The 20,866-nt window shown below is 46.2% G+C and overlaps 1 protein-coding gene and 2 pseudogenes across 1 annotated transcript; 2 read left to right on the top strand and 1 right to left on the bottom strand.

Annotated features, from left to right (window-relative positions):
- The first annotated feature begins 7,463 nt into the window (after positions 1-7,463).
- On the top strand, positions 7,464-10,686 carry LOC136459250 (rhomboid-like protein 20). Its single transcript, XM_066459126.1, has 8 exons — positions 7,464-7,648; positions 7,778-7,878; positions 8,133-8,273; positions 8,358-8,424; positions 9,231-9,382; positions 9,465-9,566; positions 9,646-9,771; positions 10,330-10,686. Exons 1-8 carry the CDS (start codon positions 7,624-7,626, stop codon positions 10,489-10,491), a joined length of 876 nt encoding a protein of 291 aa, XP_066315223.1. The 5' UTR covers positions 7,464-7,623; the 3' UTR covers positions 10,492-10,686.
- A 2,077-nt stretch (positions 10,687-12,763) lies between these two features.
- Positions 12,764-16,081, bottom strand: LOC136456717 (tubulin beta-6 chain-like; annotated as a pseudogene).
- A 2,635-nt stretch (positions 16,082-18,716) lies between these two features.
- LOC136461085 (calcium-transporting ATPase 4, endoplasmic reticulum-type-like) lies at positions 18,717-20,866 on the top strand (annotated as a pseudogene).

Genomic DNA, 20,866 nt, shown 5'->3' with positions numbered 1-20,866 from the left:
ATAAACAAGCATTTACAATTGAAACATTGGATTGAAACATCTGCAACAATTGCTTGTTATCGCATGTTTCCTTGAACATATGCAACTGTTCTCATTATTTCATGTCTCCATGTGTATATGCATATGATCATGAGTGTACACATGTACTGGGTGGATGTGAGTCACACAAACATGTAGCAACACCTTGGTTAGCAAATAGGACATTGTTCATGGTCACCTTTCATGAACCAACACTTAAGCTTTCATGTGATTACACTAAATAGCTCTATGAGTGACTAATACATGAAATGATTGTATGACCTTGCAATTTGCTTAAACATGTTTAGAGTATCATTATGAACAACTTTGATATTCATACTTAGGGGTAATTAGGTCATTAAGCCATGATTTGAACTGTATCATCATTTAAATGTGACATGTTTGACCAAGTTTGAACTAGGTGTTAGAGACCTTGCATGGAGGTGGTCACTAAAGCAAAGTTGTAGTGTTTGCTATAAAGAACAACTTTTATTTTTGGGTCATTAACTGATTCAGCTCCTAACATGTTTGAAATTGGATCACAAGAATCATCAAAACAAACATTTCAACACTTAGGCTCCTAACATGTTTGAAATTTTTCTAAGTCATTGTTCATTGACAGACTGATAGGCTGACATTGGGGATGACATTACTCAGTGTTGGTTGCGAATTAGAGCATGATCCCTTAACAAAAGTTGTAGCCGGTACATAGGACTACACAAGTCGTGTAGATCATTTACGCTAAGGAGCTACGGTTTGACAGTTTAATCGTCGTGTAAACTCGCTGTCAGACTCGACTTCGGGGTTAACTGACGAACTGAACCGGCTGGTTCAGTGGCTGACCGTCGCCAGGACAGGGCCACCGCGTGGAGGTCACGATGGCCACGCATCGTCGTTGCCCTGACCGCGCAGGCCACGACGCGCCTAAGCCGGCGTTATCACCCCAGCTACCGCCCGCTCCTACCCACGCCTCCATTTTCGCATTCTCGGTTTCCCCTTCGTCGCTCGCAGCGCCCGCAGCAGCAGCGCCGCTCGCCGCCATCACCGTGCCAGTCACCGGCTGGCCTAGCCGCTTCTCTATCACCGTAATAGCACCACCGCCATCCCAGCGACTCCCTGCGCCAGCCCGTGCCCACTGATTAAGCTCGGTAAAGCTCCAGCCCCGCGCATAGCCTTGCTGGAGTTCACCGCCGCGCCATGACGCCGTGGCCGGGACATCTCCGACCACCGCTAGCAGTGTTAGTGAGTGCATTAGCTTTGTCGTAGTGTGTCGATGCTCGACGTAGCGTTTGATTGAGTCGCCGTGGCTTCCACCGGTGTAACGCCGTCGACCCACACCTCCGCCCCGCCATAGCCGCCGCCGTAGTCGCTAGCTCCGACGAGAGGTCCCACCAAGTATTGCAACGTGTGCGCTAGGTCGAGTAGATCACCTTGTGATGATGTCATCACCGGCAAGTTCGTCGTCGGCGAGCTGTGGCCGCGCCACCGTCGCGCAGCATAGCGACTCTGTTCTTGTCTCACTGACGCGTGGGTCCTCTGACCAGCGGGTCCCACCGGTCAGCGGCAGTGAGAGTATAGGATAGTTCAAATATTCTAGATTTGTGTGTGTTTTGTAATTTCTAGATCTCTAGTTTGGTAGCTTCAAAAATTGTGAAATAAATTTGGTTATGTTCCTTAGGAAGTGTAGTATTTAGGAAAAATATAGTCTTAACACTTACAGTAGAATTTTTAGAAGATTTAAATGGATGTTTGAAATGTGTTTTTGAATGCATGCAAATTTGTTTATTTTATATCTAGAGTTCCTATGCTCCAAAAATTATGAAATTTTTGTGGTAAGCTATTCTTGTCATGTATGAGCTCTCGTAAAAAATTGAGGATCAGTGCATGTGTAGATTTATAGTTATAGATTTTTCTTTTATAAATAGTTAATCCCTGTATGAATTTTTATAAATTAATTATGAATCCAAAATTCATGAAATTTGTTGGGGGTAATCCTAGTACCATAAGGATGCTAAGAAAAATAGGAAATCTATTGCTTGACACTTTTCACTAGGGTTTTCTATTTATGTTATTTTAAGCCTTTATGCTTTGTCTTTTTTGTATAGAGTGTTTTACTAAATAAAATGGTATGAAATTTTTACAGTAGTCTTTTGGTAGCATTAGTAAGGCACTGTAATTTTGTAAGAATTTATTATGCAAATTTGATATATATTTATTATTTAACCTATGTATCTAAATAAAATGATAAAGGCATGTAAAGAAATAGTTTGGGCTTCACCATTATATTTTCTTGAGTGTATTTGGTGTGCTTAAACTGGTGGTAGACTTTGTGTTGTCAAACTATGAATGATTACATGAAGTAGAAGTATTGTCACATTATAATACGAATTAGAATAGTTTCTGGACAGATTCTGGAGTTTGATAAGTTGCATGTTAAAAATGATGTTTGCTGTAAAAATAGTTAATAACAAAGTTGTGGGTAATTTTATAAGCTTTCCAGAAAGTCTAGGATCACTGCATTTGGATAATTAGAACTCTAGTTATGAGTAAAACAAATAGCTGCTATTTGTGAAGTAGTAAATGCATTGTCGAAGTAATTAGTTACATAATCAAGAAGAGATATGCACCTACTCAGTAGAACATGATGCACTTGTTAACATATATGCATTCGCAATATCTTATACTATATTCATGCATCTAGGATCGGAGGAAGAAATAACGTTGCTATAATTCGACGAAGCAGAGGAAGGGGACCAGCAGGAGAATCCTCAAGTCGTAGCTCCCGAAGGCGTGGAGCAGAATCCTGAAGAGCTTCTGGAGTGTCCTGACCACTGCCCCACTTTCTTTCTGCGAGGCAAGCCCTAGAGCATTCTAAGTCTCCTAGTATTTTACAAGTGATTACTTAAGTACTTCTGATTGATGCATTAGGTTATAAGAGTTAAATGGAACCACTTGATGCATATACATTCCTTGTCCAGATATTACACCTTTAACCGATATAGGTCCAGGATCGAATATATGCTTAGCCATGCTTAGACTGGTAGAAGTCAGGTGATGTCCTGTCACCTGCGAGATATAGGTGGATACCGGAGCACGGTTGGCTATATCTGCTATCGTGGAACAGAACCATGGGGTAAAAGAAAATCGAGACCGAGCGGGATGTCGATAGAGAAGCAACAAGATATGGAGGTCTTGGGTGTGGATCTATCCCCGTCTGTGTCGATTAAGGACAGTACCGTTGTTGGCGCTTCTGACAAGATTGAACGCATGCCTCTCACTTAGCTGGCCGGATAACTCGTTCCGATCGCGAAGCCGAGTATTTCAACTCAGGTCGGGACCCGTTTTGTTGTGCGCTCCTTGCGGGAGGGCGATCAGACTGAGTCCAAGGGCAGGCTAGGCCTGAACATCCTGGCATCTAGTGTCCCAGATTGTGCAGCGCAGTACGGACCCGTGAAATGTAGACATGAGTTGTACCAAAGGTGACCTAAGGCTGCCTTCGCGCGGTATGCCTAGGTTTGTGTTAGGAATAAATTCCCAGCTGGTTGAAATCGATTCGAATCGCCGTCTCTCCTGGATAGTGAGAAACTTGGCTAGTCCCAACATCGTAGTAACTGTGTTATGGAACATGATGGTTCGGATGAATATGGAATTACAATACCTGCTATGGTTACTATTGTATGCTTCTAAATTGATATATCACATGTTTGGCACAGGATAGTTGCTAATCTAGAAATGGATAGTTATAATTAACTTGATAAAGGAATCATAATTGTACAATAAGTCAATTGCTTTTATGCAAAATATTGTCAAGTTATCTCCACTTATACAGCCTTGCATAATCCTTGGAGTCATTTTATTTCTGGTTTATGACGGGTAAGTCTAGCTGAGTACCTTCTCGTACTCAGAGTTTTATTTCCCATTGTTGCAGATGGCACTGTGTATCATGGTTATTGCAAGAGTTGCTTCTATCCCGCCGTGGATGAGGAGTAAGCCTCGGGCAGGCTTCTTTATTAATCTCTATCCTTGCTTTTGTGGACCGTGATCCTACTTGGCACTGTATCAAACTATGTTGGAAACTTTATTTTCGAACTTAATTGCTTCCGCTTTATCTATCAAACTCGGTTTGTAATAACTTTTATTCATACTCTGATGATGAAATGTATCTATGAACTTTATGTACTATGTGGCATGTATGTTGAATCATGTACGATCTTGGTTGTTGTAATCGTTTATCGAGACCCGTCGTGGTACTTGACGGACTACCGGGTTTATATGGGTTCAAGTATGACAGTGCGACCGCTTGCGGGCCACCATTGTACTTGTACTCTTATAAATTGGTCGGTTCTGCGACAGTTTTCACAGAATTTGCGCTAAAGTTGTCCCTAAGCATCAATGGAGTTGGCTCATAGCTTATCAAACCAGGCGAGAGGCACAGTGTCGAGTGCCATGGGAAAATATAACATTTTGATGTCGTCGCCGCCGCCTACCAACTCAATAGACTAAGAGTAGATGCGCAACCATTGGTTGGGTTATGTCTTCCCGTCGTACTTGGTATGGTTGGACGGCTTGAACTTATAGGGAAGCCGAACAGAGAGTAGCCTGTCAGAGAAACATGGGAACCTGTCCGGTGAGATGCTAGCATCTCTATACTCGGACTCGCCTCTGCCCTCCCTGTTGTTGTACTAGTGCCCATGATAGGCTGATCGTGCAGCACCCTGATTCCTATTTTGGTTACCCTGTGGACCTGGACGGGAGTGGGCTGGTACTCGTTGTCCTCCTCCTTGGTTACCCAATGGTCCTCGACGAGAGTGGGCTGGTGCCCGTGCCTCTGGTCCTCGGGAAGGGTTAGTTAGGGATGTCGCTTTTGCGGCCTGCATCTGAAGGGTTGTGGATTCTAGGATGACTTTGAGTCGTTGCTGATCTAGGGTAGGGTTTTCTATGGCCGCCATCTCTTCTACCAGGGCGTAGACATTGGCGTAGGGCATAGTGAAGACCCTGTGGTCAGCTACTTCCATGAACTTAGGCTCAAGGTTGCGTGATGTGGTGGCTCTAACGACATCATGATCTCGGCGCTGTCGTTCTGCTTCTTCATCCCGTAGACGCTGTTCATATGCTGCCTCTACAGCCAAGCACCGTTGTTCAACGTCTCGACAAGCCGACTGATGACGCTGCCACTCTTCCTTGCAGTGTTGGGCGCGGTTGCGCTAAGCCTATTGAGCTACGTTCTTCCTTTCCCTAGCCGTCTTCTGCTCATCCGTCTCTTTGTTGGGTGGTGCAGTGTTCGAGGAGATGTCAGACAAGGCTTCTTCTCTATCTTGGATATCTGGTGGGTTTGGCATAGGGATCTGACATGGTTGCCCAGCCATAAAGACTTCTCTAGAGTGACTAATGGCTGAGCGGGTTACATATTCTGTAGTCATCACGCTGTCCAAGATCTCTGTAGAACCATGATCGTTGTTATCCGCTGGAAGAGTTCTGCTATCTTGAAAAGGCAAGAGTTCCACCATGCCAACTAGACGAGATGGATCTATTAAATAAGTGTCGGGTCGAGCACCCAGCCAATGGATGATGCCTCCTTCGGCTGTGATGGATAGAACCAAACCCCTCTAGGCACCCGTCAGAGGGATTTCTCACTCAGACTGCACGAGGTAGCTAATCATATCTTGATAGATTGAAGCTAAGTTCTTGAGTCCGATTAGAAAATGAACTGGGTCTTCGTCTTGGACTTTAGATGGGATCTCTAGCCCGGACAAAGGTGACGTGTCCGAGTGGGAGTCTTGATTGATGGTGACCTCCTGTGTCCGAGTTGGATCAGAGATCGAGAGGTACGGAAACTTCTCGGCGAGTTGATCTAGCTTGGTCGTCAAGACGTCTGGTGAAGCTTGAGGCACCGAGATCTCCATGAGATGACTTTGGAGCTTGCCGTTATCATCTGCCTTGCAGATCCAGGAGCCGAAGATGAAGGTGGTACCCGCCAAGAAAATCATGTCGTCGAGGTCCGCCGAGCTCTTGATTGTGAAGTCACCGAAAGCCCCTACCTGGCACGACAGCTATCGGTATTTGATGACCGGCAACTCATCATGGGGTTACCCGAGACGATGTTCGAAGGGCTTCGGCGTATGCAGAACTCGACAGTAAATGCAAAGAGACGAACGGTTTATACTGGTCCGGGCCCTCTTGTCGAGTAATAGCCTTTACGTCCAGTCGGTGTGTAGCCTTTTTGCGTTGGATTGATTGGTATGATTGTTACGGTTACAAGGGGGTGCACCGTACCTCTCTTTATATAGGGGAGAGGGTAAGGGCACGTATCTAGTCCTAGTCGGTTACAAGAGAAGAGTCCTAGTCCTATTACAGATCTAGCTTTCATAGTAAGGTGAGTAAGTCGATCTGGAATAACTTGAAGTCTACGCCACCTTGTCTCGCGTGCTTCAACAGATTGTGGGTCATTTCAGGACCCATCCAAGTAGTACTCCCGTGGTGAACCCCTAGGACCCTGGTCCGTCACTACTTAAATTTTATTGGATAAACTAAAACAACTAACTAGCAAAATAAGCACATAGATTCATCTAGTTTTCTCAACTTATCCAAACTCATAGATGATTTGCATCCTATGAACAATCCTATAAACTAGCCAAGTTTCAAAGATCTAGGAGATGAGGATGATTTTGAGACCCACCTTATATTTTTCAGCAGATTATGAGTTTATGACTTCTACAAAATAACTAATCAGCCAGTTCAGATGCACTTCTTGCAGCACGGGTACAATAACTCTTACAAAGGCTCTGACTAATTAGCTCTGCAGCAATACTGTTCATAAGAGCAATTTTTCTCTCTTATATGAAAAATGAACTGAGAAGCCACGATTTGTGACTCTTTCGGCTCTGATTATTCTGGTACCGTAGCATGAAGCTAAAGCCTAAAGGCAGCCAAAGGAGGTCTCAATGTTCATCTCTGTTCTACTGTAGCAGTAGCGCAGCGAGCCGGCCCAATCCCTTCGAGCAGTTCATGTTTTTTGTGCCCAGCTCCGCGATAGAAGTTTTCATATAATTGGTAATTAAATTCCCAAAATTCTGTACTCTATCCTTATACTCCCTCTATCCCTGAATAAATAGATTCGTAAAGTTATCTTAAGTCAAACCTTTTAAACTTTGACCAAATATGTAGAAAAAAAAAACATCATGATTTATAATATTAAACCAGTATCTTTAGATTTATCGTAGAATATATTTTCATAATGTGCTACTTTTATGTCATAGGTGTTATTATTTTTTTCTATAAAGTTAGTGAAATTTTAAAAAAAATTGACTGACATAGATTCTAGGAATTAATTTATCTGAGAACAGATGGAGTAATAATATTCCAATACATGAGTCTAAAAAAAACACCACATTGCATGTAAACATTTGCCCTTTGCCGTTGTGTCACGCACATTCGTCTCTATCACTGTCGCAACTCACAAGTCAGACTCGGGCTAGGCCGCTAGGGATCTCTTCTGCGCTTCCAGAAAGTTTCTGCCGCCCGACAGCTGGGCGCTGGCTCGCCCGCTTCCACCCGGCCAGCTCAGGCGTGGACCTGCTCGCCTCCGCCGCTGCGCCGGGACCGGCGATGAACGGCGGGCTCCCTGGATTCCGTACGCCACCTCACCTCTCGATCCTCCCGTTCCCCTACTTTTCCTAAAAAAAATCCGCTTCGAATTCCCTTATCTCTGCTCCTCTGTTACGGCATCGATCTTAGCGCGATTCGATCTGGTTCTGCGCAGACAATGCGCCGGCGTCGAGGGCCGTGGTCGTCGCCGCAGCTCTCTTCTCCGTCCCCTTCGGCTTCCGCGGCCGCTCCCTCAACCTCGGCCTGTCCTACCAGGCAAGTCGCCCTTGCCCTCCCCAATATTCTCACCGAGGGTGACACTTGTTTGCTTAATTGTGCAATTAGTTGCTTCCTTGTTCGTTCTATATATGTGTCCGCTACTTTTTATTTCTGAAAATGCAGACGTAGCTGAATTTTCCATGCCCTTGTCCATGTTTGAGCCGCAATTGGGTACTAGATGATTACAGGGAAATCTGACTGCCGTGCTATAATAGGCAGCTAATTGGGTTCATCATACTTTGTCTATGCAGAGGGTTTATGAAAAGCTGAGTATCTGGAGGCTGATCAACTCATTGTTTGCTTTCTCGTCAACCCCCGAGCTGATCTTTGGAGCGGCCCTGCTATACTACTTTAGGGTGTTCGAGCGACAAATAGGTTCTAACAAGTATGCTGTAAGTAGTTTTGTGCTCAAGGTGTTTGACATGCAGTTATTATAGTAAGATTTGCATATGTTGATGTAATTATTTGAAATATAGGTCTTCATCATCTTCTCGACTATGGTGTCTGTACTGCTTCAGATCCTTGCTTTAGGTTACATAAAAGGTATGCCTTTTGTCGGTACTTGTCAATGCATACTTTCTTTTAAATCCTGCTTAAACTATTTTCGCATTTGAATTGGTTTGTTTTTTGTATGAGATATTGTTTTGTATCAGCTTATCATATTGATTGCAAACTGTATCCTTAAGGTGTCAGCTCCAGGACCCCAAAATAGAAGGCGCATCTATAGAATTACAGTTGCATCCTTAGTCCCACCACATAAAATGCTTATGCATATTCTAGGCCAACTAAACCATTCGTTCAAAAACAAAACTCATCACAACCACATTCTCTGAAACAACTATTTAAAACAAGGGCCTGCTCGCAGCAGCAGCTGCAACATTTTTAGGCGAAAGTACAGTATTTTACAGCCGGTGAATACCTGCTGCAGCTTGCAGCTAACGGGCTGTAGGAGAACAAGATAGTTAAGAGAAATACCGTTGTTAATTGTGCTTATTCTTTTTAGTAAAATGCACCAGAGATCCATTAACTTTTGAGAGGGTGTCATCTAGGTCCAACTCTGAAACTGCATTTTTGGTCCCTAAACTTTAAGTGATTCATTAGAGGTCCATACCCCTTTGTTTTATGTTTACATTTGTAGAAACGAAGGGGTATGGACCTCTGGTGAATCACTTAAAAAGTTTAGAGACCTAAAAATGCAGTTATAGAGTTGATGAACCTAAATGACACCCTCTCAAAAGTTAATGGACCTTTGGTGCATTTTACTCTATTCTTTTTTATTTACTTGTTTCACAATAGCAACAAGTTAGTGTATATGGTTCTTGCCTAACAAGTTAATGTCAGAATTGTAGATCCTTCTCTAAATCCATTGACGTCAGGACCATATGGCCTCATCTTTGCATCTTATGTGCCATTCTTCTTTGACATTCCTGTCTCAATGAAGTTCCGCATATTTGGACTGAGCATAAGTGATAAGTCATTTGTATATTTGGCAGGACTCCAGGTTCAGTTCTAAGATAACTTGTCTTCCTTTTTTTTCAAATCTCCCTCTGTCACAGCTTTACATATTTGATCTCTGTCATCAGCTTCTTTTCTCATCTGGAAGACGTTCTCTTGTACCTGGACTTTCCGGCATACTGGCTGGGCTTCTGTATCGCCTGAATACATTTGGCATCCGTAGGTTGAAGGTAACTCTTTCTAGCCTGTTCGGGAGATGCTATGAGTGGTAGCCATGCATTCTAAATGTGACTACATTTTCTTCAACAGTTCCCAGAGTTTGCAACATCGCTCTTCTCGCAGTTGTCATGGCCGTTTTCTAACAATCCATATCAAGGGTTACCGACCACAGAAAATAATGGAAGTATCCCTTCTCACCAGGCACATCAAATTGAGGCAAGCACTCTTTTAATAACCCCTTATGTCGCTATTTTGTGGGGGAGATTAGCAGATTCTAGGTACCAAATCAGGAGGCCTGCCAATATTTCAACACTTGAGCACCACATGATTAACAATACTCGAGCAAAGTCTCGATTATGCATACAATAGTACATTAGTTATACTCCAGTTTTGAAAATGAATAATTAGAATTAAGTTTGAACTGTAGAATACTAGAATGCGAGCACCGTAGCTAAAGATTAATCTTAGATCATGTTCGGCTCGACTTGTCTCGCTTGTTTCAGCTTATTCTCTCTCACAGAACACTATTGAATCAGCTGAAATCAGCCAGAACCAGCCGGTACACAGTAGTTTTGTGTACCAGCCGAACGGGCTGTTAATCTTTAACTGATCTCAGTTTTAGTACCTTCTAACTTGATAGTACTACATATGCCTGATGTCCGTTATTCATTGTGTTTGACTCAACCATAAGTTTGAAAACAGGAGATTTTTCTGCTTCTCTTCCGATCCTAATTTTTCATCACTGAGCTTTGCTTCTGATCATATCTTATTCAGGATGCACGCACAGCTACCCAAGATCCCACGGAGTCTTCTATTGCTGCACTCCTGTCTATGGGCTTTGATCGCAGTGCAGCAATTCAGGCACTTGCATTAACCAACTACGATGTCAATTTGGCCTCGAACATTCTGCTTGAAGCACAAGCCCTACAGCCATGATACCCTGGCATCGAGTCAAAAGATGGACGGATGCTCTGTACATTAATGAGCGTGAAGGGTTTGATACTTTGATTCATTGTTATGTTCTAAATTTTATCACAGGATTCCTTGTTGAAACAAGCCATTGTGGCATTGTATATGAACGGGAACTGTCACTATCAGAACGAAAGAAAATTAATACAGGAGCTTTCTCTATTTGCTTGCAGCGATACTCTATTTCTGAATGGTGGTTGTAACTTATGGATAGTCGGCACTCTATATATATACTGACAAAAATGCTTGAAAGATTGCCAGCAGATTACGCGAGCTTGTGGCTACGTAGCTAACTGATGCCAGGGATGAAATCACTAACTCCGAGGGCTTTGGAAGCCAGTCGGGCCTCGTTTAGATTGCAAGTTTTTTCACTCTCTCTTCATCACATCAAATCTTTAAACACATGCATGGAGTATTAAATGTAGATAAAAAAATAACTAATTACACAGTTTGATTGTAAATTACGAGACGAATCTTTTGAGTCTAGTTAGACCATGATTGGACAATAATTATCAAATACAAACGAAAGTGCTACAGTGCCAAATACCGATTCTTAACCCTAATCTAAATAAGGCCTCGGTAGAATCGAGAAATCTAAACGTTGATGTCAACTCGCCCGCCGCCGGGGCCCACGGCCGCGCGCAGCGTAGGGAGGCCGCCGCGGTCGGGGCCCGCCGCAGCGCCGTCACCTCGGGAGAGAGAGGGAGAGGGACGGAGGAAGGGGAGGCGACGGGGGCAACGGCAACGGCGACGGCGTGGAGGGAGTTAGAGGCGCAGCGGCGTGGGAGTGGAGGTGATGAGGGAGCGGTTTATTTTCCTGGGGCCGGAGATATTTGCGGAGCAATATGTGGCTGAGGTTTACCGAGCGACGTGGATAGGCTGTCCGATTTCGAAGAGACGTGTGGATAGCCTGGTTGATTTCGGAGTGACGTGGCTGAAACAACCCCATCTCTAGTTCCCCAAATTCCTGAATTTGGCACTATGCAAAAAGAAGATTTCCCATCACATCAAACTTATGGTACATGTATGGAGTACTAAATGCTGACGAAATTAAAAACTAATTACACAGTTTGGTTGTACTTTGCGAGACGAACGTTTTGAGCCTAATTAGTTAACGATGGGACAATTATTACCAAATAAAACAAAACGCTACTGTACCTACATTGTAGCTACAGTGATTTCGTCGGCGCCGATTCGACCGAACTAAACATGGCCCAAGATGCTGAAGGTTTGCTTCGATTTAACGGGAGAGACAACGCATTGATTCTCCTGGTTCCACCCTGTGGCAGAGCGAGAAGATTGACTGTTTCAGCGCCTGTTTGGAACGATGGAATAAAAAACACGGGAATAGGAAAAACACAGGAATGAGGTAAGTGTGTAGTAGTAAAACAGAGAAAAAGAAAAACGCGGGAAATAACTAGGAGTGTTTGAAATGCAAAAAACCATAACACAGGAAAAACGTAGGAAGTAACATGTTAATTGCTTCATAGCTAGTACCTTTCTATATTTTAATGTATTTTTTATTTGGAAGTACTATGTCCTCTCTTTATTGCTGGTTGCACAGCGACGCCTCTCTATGTGACTGTCTCCCACCCTTATCCTCTCTCTCTCTCTCTTCACCGTGTGCTTGCCTCGGTCATCAACGAAAAACTTTGAATCGCAATGGATGTTTTTATTCCTATGTTTTGTGTAGGAAAGCAAAACTTTCCTCGAGAACGGGAGTGTCCTTTCCTTCAATCCAAACATCTCATGACGTCAGCAAAATAGAGGAAGAGCCATCCTTTGAAATTCCTGTGAAAAAACTCCATTCCAAACGAGGCCTGCAGCCTAGTATTCTGGTTCCAATAGCGGTTGAGGAAAACCCCCGTTGGCTTGGCAATTTGGCATCAATGAAACTGACTGTATAAGGCCCCGTTTAGATGCGAAATTTTTTAGCTTCTGGCTATTGTAGCACTTTCGTTTGTATTTCGCAAAAACTGTTCAATTATGGACTATTTAGGCTTAAAAGATTCGTCTCGTCAATTATGGGCAAACTGTGCAATTAGTTATTCTTTTTACCTACATTTAATGCTCCATGCATGTGCCGCAAGATTTAATGTGACGAGGAATCTTGAAAAATTTTGAATTTTGGGTGGAATCTAAACAGGGCCTAAATAGAGGTAGCTATTAACAAGCTGTCAGTTGCTTCGCCAACAGGGAGCAGCCGGTCTCCAAGCCATGTCAGAGGGCAATGCACGAATTTAATAATATCGCTGCATAATATAATTAATAAGAAGCGACACGCAAGGCTCAAATTCACACAAGGAACCTCAAACGCCAAGCATACTGGCAGCTTAAGTAGCATCGTACCAAAAGCAAGGAACCTCAAACTTATCGAAGTCTGCCTGCCCTAGAACCACCAGGCTTCACGCGATCACAGCCTCCTCCTCACATGTCATCGGCTTGCACCTCCTCCTCGTCCTCGTACTCGCCCTCGTCATCGGCAGTCGCATCCTGGTACTGCTGGTACTCCGACACGAGGTCATTCATGTTGCTCTCAGCCTCGGTGAACTCCATCTCGTCCATGCCCTCGCCCGTGTACCAGTGCAAGAAAGCCTTCCTCCTGAACATGGCAGTGAACTGCTCGCTGACCCTCCGGAACATCTCCTGGATGGAAGTCGAGTTGCCGATGAAGGTAGACGCCATGGACAGGCCCCTCGGCGGGATGTCACACACGCTGGACTTCACGTTGTTGGGGATCCACTCCACGAAGTAGGATGAGTTCTTGCTCTGGACGTTGATCATCTGCTCGTCGACCTCCTTGGTGCTCATCTTCCCACGGAACATGGCCGAGGCGGTGAGGTAACGCCCATGGCGAGGGTCAGCAGCGCACATCATGTTCTTGGCATCCCACATCTGCTGTGTGAGCTCGGGGACAGTGAGGGCCCGGTACTGCTGGGAGCCACGGGATGTCAGCGGCGCGAAGCCAGCCATGAAGAAGTGGAGACGTGGGAAGGGGATCAGGTTCACCGCCAGCTTCCTGAGGTCAGAGTTCAACTGACCAGGGAACCTTAGGCAGCAGGTGACTCCACTCATGGTTGCAGAGATCAAATGGTTCAAATCCCCAACTGCAGAAATTAACAAATACAGAGTGTTATCATACACAGTAAATACACCAGTACAAGCATGCATATATCTGCAACGCTGAAGAGATAAAACTGAGAAACAATGAGGCTGCTTACAGCTAGGGGTGGTGAGCTTAAGAGTCCTGAAGCAAATGTCGTAGAGGGCCTCATTGTCTAGAACCATGCACTCATCAGCATTCTCAACCAACTGGTGAACAGAAAGAGTAGCATTGTATGGCTCAACCACCGTATCAGATACTTTCGGTGAGGGGAAAACTGAGAATGTCAGCATCATGCGGTCAGGGTACTCCTCCCTGATCTTTGAGATCAACAGCGTACCCATACCAGATCCAGTACCACCACCAAGGGAGTGGCATACTTGGAATCCTGAACAAACAAACAGATTGAGTTAATGTTCAGTGTAGGATGGTAATCAAGTTTAGTTGCATGGGTGATTGAAAAAAAAAACACATAATAAAGTACATGGCAACCAAGATACATGACACACGGAGGTGATAGTAATCACAGTCAGAACAGCTTATTATGTACTTTTGTATGTCAATTGTTCAAGCAACAAGTGCAAGAAAATACAACAATCCATATAAATTGAAGAATATAACTTTTTGTTTCTGATCAAGTGCAAGAGAATACTACACTTCCACGGAACATGGCCAGAACACTGAAATGTGAAATTACTAAGCACACCAGCAATTAACCAACAAGTATCAATGTCTAGATATTGAAATGTGAAATTACTAAGCACATCAGCAATAACCAAGTACCAATGTCAATTAAGATGATATAGAAATACAGTACATGAACTAAATCGAGCGAATTGACTTAGGTTCAAGAGCAATAGCAGCTTCATAATAACAAGATATTGCAGTTCTAGTTCCCATGGATAGCATCAGTCAGATGGATATAATGTATCACATCATAGTGAAAAAATCACAAGCATGGTAAAAAACAGTAGGAGATATTTGAACATGTGCATCTCACTCTAAATTGGATCAAAAACTAATCTAACAACTGTAAGCAATCGGCTTTATCAACAAGAAGCTCAAGTACCTTGTAAGCAGTCACAGTTCTCAGCTTCCTTCCTCACAACATCCAGAACAGAGTCAATGAGCTCAGCACCCTCGGTGTAATGGCCCTTAGCCCAGTTGTTACCAGCACCAGATTGTCCGAACACAAAGTTGTCAGGGCGGAAGATCTGACCATAGGGTCCAGTGCGGACACTGTCCATTGTCCCAGGCTCAAGGTCCATGAGAACAGCACGGGGCACAAAGCGGCCGCAGGAGGCCTCATTGTAGTAGACATTGACACGCTCCAACTGAAGGTCAGAACTGCCGGTGTACCGGCCAGTAGGGTCGATGCCGTGTTCATCACACACCACCTCCCAGAACTTGGCACCGATCTGGTTCCCACATTGTCCTCCCTGGATGTGCAAGATCTCTCTCATCGCCCTAGAAACAAGGGAAGCACATAGGAATTAGTTTCAGACTTTCAGATACCGCAACAAGCACACCAACTTAAAATACTGTGCCAAAGAAAAAAAACATTTGCTAGTTACCACCCACCCTCCTCAAGTTGTTGATTAGATCCTGTATCATGTATGTCTAGCCATTTACCACTGAACCAGAAAGCGAGCTCACATTGTCACTGCAGTTTCTGATCTGAAATGTCACTAAACTCGTACTAGGATCACATAGAGAACCCTAACAAGATCTGGGGTTTCAAAACCATCTTACACACATCAATCACATGAATCCCCTACTAATAAGTACTAAATGTATCAATATTTACAGCAGATCTAATCGATATTTCCTCGAGATTATAAATAATTTCATGAGCTCAACCGTTCAAACAGTGACGTCAGTTGCCGATCTAGTTTCAGTCTTGAAACTTGTAGTCAAAACTGTACTAAGTTCTGATAATAAACCCACAAAGCTCTCTACATCTAAGTTCTAGCAGTTACATATCCGAGATCGAGTGATTAGTCACAAAAAAAGGACCACGAAATTCCCCCAAATCCAACGGTAGAGATCTCACTCAACTACGCAGAATCACCGAACTAATCGAACAATCTTCGTGGAAAAATAGAGATAAACAAGCACTGGACCAGGACACTCCTAGGTGGAAATAATCAGCAGATCCCGCGCAGATCCAATCACATTTCCAGTTACATCGCGAAAACAACCCAGAATTCGGCAAAAATAAAATAAAATCCTAGCTACGGTGCCACAACAACCAGAAACAATGCTGGACCGCAGCACAGATTCAAAACTCGATTACGAGGGTAGTTCAGAAATCCTTACAACGTACGAGATGATCCAAACTGCGAGGCAACTGGCGGCGAGCGAGATCGATCGGGGACGGGGAGGCGGAGGGCGAGTGCGGCGTCGGCAGCGCGGGGCTAAATAGCCGTAGGCGACGGTGGCCGCTGCGAGCATCCGACGGCCCGCACCTTCCCGTTCGGAGCCCTCCTCGCGACGCACGGCCCAGATCTCTCCCCCTTGCGTGATTTTCAAATTTCCCACCCTGCGGCGCCGAAGTACCCGAACTGCCCCTGCAAATATGGCCATTCCGTTGGGGCCCACAGGGAAGAAACCAGGTCCCGTCTAGGCTGTTCCCAAGCTGCCCCGGGGTAACGTTTTTTCGTCCCCGCTGGCCCGCAGCTGGCAAACGCTGGGCCGGTGAACGCCACAGTAAGACTTCACTGACAGGTGGGTTTCTCTAGCTTTGGTCCCACGGGCCGGTGAGAGGTTGGATGCCACCGAGGTGGGACAGGGCAGCGGCTGGCCCCATGTGCGGGGCGGGGCGCTGTCGTGGGGTACGCTTATTGGTAGGATTGGAGGTGGGTGCCGGTTGGTGCGACGTCCAGCGCCCATCAGTGGAGTCCCCGACGCGTCCGCGACACGGCTCGCTCGACTCGGCGGCACATGCCCGCTCAGCTTTTCCGGGGCCTCACGTGTGGGCCACGTGCGCCGCGCCCGTGCTCTGTTGTGCCTCAGTGCCTTCCTGTCTTGAGCTGTTCCAAGATTGGATCTCCCAGGGGCAGGGCTCTGGCACAGCGTTCTGTTCTTCGGCGTGGAGTACTCGCTCCATCTATATAAAAAAAATGCAACTATGAGTTAAGTACTAAATAAAGTTGTTAACGTTTGACCAAAATTTTAATGAATAATATTCATATTTATGATTACAAATTAATTTATTATTAAAATATATTTCATATTTGATCTAATGATGTTTATTTGATATTATAAATATTTATAGTTTTTATCTATATTTGGTTAAATATGATATACTAAAATATTATACTATGTTAGAATTGTATGTTTCCCTAGACGTAGGCAGTATTTTGGTCCTGTGTGCTGTGTAGGCCGGATGCCTTTTTGAAGAATCTTTCTTTCACCATGTTTGTTGTTGGTTCAGTCAGTCCAAACCATCCAGCCAACAGTATTTTTCTCTCACAACAAACCAGCATCAGCCAGCCCAAACTAGCTCAGAAACCAACCAACGAACAGGCCGTTTGTGCAGCGCGGCTTAGGTGTGAGGTCAGTGGATAATAAGTTGCTTCGCTGGAATCGACCAGCTGGGGACAAGCTCAGCTCAATGTTCATACGAGTGTACGAAAATGTCCTCCCAACAAAAGAAAAAGGAGGATCGTTCGCTCGGGTGGTGTCTCCAATTATTCGTGTTTTGCATCTGGTTCCCTTTCATGTTGCAGTGAGCGTTCGAGGAATATGAAGTCGTCTTGATGATCAGTCATCTTCAGTGGCCAAGGTTTCAGATGGCAGGTGGAGGAAAAGGAAACAGCTTGCTCAGGCCCAGTTGCCGCTTCTAGGAAACGAGTCCAACAGAACTCAAAAGCTCGGCCCGTTTGCGCTAATACACAGTAGTACACTCGCAAGTTGCAAACCTGGATCTGATCGAGCATGGGCACTGTACAATCAGAGTGGTTCTTTCTAGCACGTATCTTCGCTTTGCACCTGCCAAGCAAGTGTAAACGTAAAGTGACAGCCGGACAGCCCGAAGGCCCGAATCAAAGAAAGAAATAAAAAAAAAAGTTCGGAATTACCGTTGGATGACCGAGGCCACACCTGCTTCCCGCGTGCTACCGTCGTAGCACGGCCCCACACGTCATCCACAGTTCCACTTCCACACGACCACAACCACAGCAGGAGCTGAGCTTTTTGAGTTCTGTTGGACTCGTTTCCTAGAAGCGGCAACTGGGCCTGAGCAAGCTGTTTCGTTTTCCTCCACCTGCCATCTGAAACCTTGGCCACTGAAGATGATCATCAAGACGACTTCATATTCCTCGAACGCTGACAGCAACATGAAAGGGAATCAGATGCAAAACACGAATAATTGGAGACACCACCCGAACGAACGATCCTCCTTTCTCTTTTGTTGGGAGGACATTTTCGTACACTCGTATGAACATTGAGCTGAGCTTGTCCCCAGCTGGTCGATTCCAGCAAAGCAACTTATTATCCACTGACCTCACACCAAAGCCGCGCTGCACAAACGGTCTGTTCGTTGGTTGGTTTCTGAGCTGATTTAGACTGACCGGTGCTGATTTGTTATAAGAGAAAAATACTGTTGACGGGCTGAAACCAACAACAAACGGGGTGAACAACGAAAGATTCTTTAGAAAGGCATCCGGCCCATGAGGCCACGGCCTACACAGCACACAGGACCAAAATACTCCCTACGTCAACGCCGGCGGCATGGAGGAGTTCGTGGGATGGTGGTGACGCTCGTGCTCCTCGGCTATCTACTCAGGCTCCGTTTAGATGCCACTCAAAATCCAAAATTTTTTAAGATTTTTCGTCACATCAAATCTTGCGACATATATATGGAACATTAAATGTAGATAAAAAGAATAACTAATTACACAGTTTGCTCGTAATTAACGAGACAAATCTTTTAAACCTAAATAGTTTATAATTAGATAATTTTTGCCAACAGTAGTCAAAAGCAAAAAATTTTCGTATCTAAACGGGGCCTCACAGCCGGGCGCCCCGAGACGCACTCGCCAGACGCGTGTAGCAGAGGGCAAAGGCAGCCTCAGGGTGGATCCCGATGTTTCACGCAGGCACGCAGCGGATCTCGGCTGCCGGCATGATGGAGCTGGCATCTCAGCATCTGGCCCCAACGCTTGCGGTTTCCATCTGACACCTACCCCACACACACCCTACATCGATCTACTGCCAGTCCTCCTGTCCCTCATTGATCGTCATTGGCAAGGCGACACTTTCACCAAGGTATGTGGCATCGTACGGGAGCAAAACACTTCCGGCTTTGCGTACTAAGGCCCTGTTTACATCCCACCCAAAAACTAAAAATTTTTAAAATTTCCCGTCACATCAAATCTTGCGGCACATGCATGGAGCATTAAATGTAGGTAAAAAGAATAACTAATTGCACAGTTTGCCTGTAATTGACGAGACGAATCTTTTAAGCCTAAATAGTCCATAATTGAATAATTTTTGCCAAATACAAACGAAAGTGCTACAGTAGCCAAAAGCCAAAAAATTCACATCTAAACGGGGCCTAATTTTTTTGGTTTATGCTTTGCGGAAGTTAGATGACGGACCAATTTCTGGCTTTACATGCTAATTTTTTTGGGTTATTTGGATTCTTGCCATTACAATTTTTAAAGTTTTGAAGAATGTCATTACTATTCGTCTTATTGAAAACTTGCCATTACTATTTTGCTTTCCCCTCATCCTTGCCTTTTTCTACATCTGGAGCGTAGCTAGGTCCACCTGTAGGTGCCGTATTTCCCGTATGTGTCCGTATTGCCCCTGTACGAGAGGATAAGGCTGAGCAGTCCGCTGCCAGTGCCGCGGCACGTGCCGCTGCCCGGATTCCCACAACTCCGCCGCCTGTGCCTGCACTCTGCTTCATCCGTCCATCCCCAGCGTGGGCATTGCCATCCCCTGCTTCGTCGGCTTGGTTCGTTGCGGCGCGCTCCGGTCTCCGGCTCTCCACACCGCAAGCAATTGAACCAACCACCCGACTCCTCCACCGCCGCCGCTCCGGTGCTCGTCGCCGCCACCAGCGACGTGGACGACCTATCCGCGTTCCCGGCATGGGCGCGGTCGGTGTCGGACTACGAGGAGCGGTTGGGGGTCTCCATCACCCGCGGCCTCTCCTCCGCCGAGGCCACGGCGCGGCTGTGCGTCCACAGGGCGAACGAGCTGGCGGAGCACCCGGGCCCATCGCTGCTGCGGCTACTGCTGCTGCTGCTGGACCAGTTCGAGGACATGCTGGTGCGCATCCTGCTTGCGGCCGCCGCCGTCTCCTTGCTCCTCGTGCTCTCCTCCTCCGCCTCTTCGGGCGCCGCCCCGACGCTCTCCGCCTTCGTCGAGCCGCTCGTCATCTTCCTCATCCTCGTCGTGAACGAGGGCATCGGGGGTGTGGCAGGAGGCCAACGCGGAGCGGGCGCTGGACGCGCTGCGGGAGATCCAGTCCCACCACGCCGCGGTCCTTCGCGACGGCGGCTGGGTCCCCGCGCTGCCCGCACGGGACCTCGTCCCAGGCGACGTCGTGCAGCTCTGCGTCGGGGATAAGGTGCCCGTCGACATGCGCGTCGCGAGCCTGCTCACCTCCACACTCCGCCTCGAGCAAGGGTCGCTGACCGGGGAGGACGTCGATATATAGGCTAAGGAGTGCATGGTGTTTGCCGGCACCACCGTCGTCAACGGCGCCGCGCTCTGCATCATCGCACGCACTGGGATGGCCACGGAGATCGGCGCCATCCACGCGTAGATCCACTAGGCGTCGCAGGAGGACGACGACACGCCGCTCAAGAAGAAGCTCAACGAGTTCGGGGAGGCGCTCACCAAGATCATCGGCTTCATCTGCGCACTCGTCTGGCTCATCAACGTCAAGTACTTCCTCACCTTCGACCTCCAGGGGGGATGGGTGCCAGGAACGTCAGCTTCTCCTTCGAGAAGTGCACCTACTACTTTGAGATTGCCGTTGCGCTCGCCGTCGCCGCCATACCTGAGGCCCTGCCCGCCGTCATCACCACTTGCCTCGCGCTTGGGGCCAGGAAGATGGCTGCCAAGAATGCGCTCGTTAGGAAGCTGCCTAGCGTCGAGACCCTCGGCTGCACCACCCCGTACAGGGGCAATACGGGCACATACGGAAATACAGCATCTGCAGGTGGGCCTAGCTACGCTCCAGATATAGAAAAGGGCAAGGGTGAGGGAAAAGCAGAATAG

The sequence above is a fragment of the Miscanthus floridulus genome, chromosome 6, assembly GCF_019320115.1.
Source record: "Miscanthus floridulus cultivar M001 chromosome 6, ASM1932011v1, whole genome shotgun sequence".
NCBI classification, from domain to species: domain Eukaryota; kingdom Viridiplantae; phylum Streptophyta; class Magnoliopsida; order Poales; family Poaceae; genus Miscanthus; species Miscanthus floridulus.
This window is presented reverse-complemented; position numbering and strand designations above follow the sequence as displayed.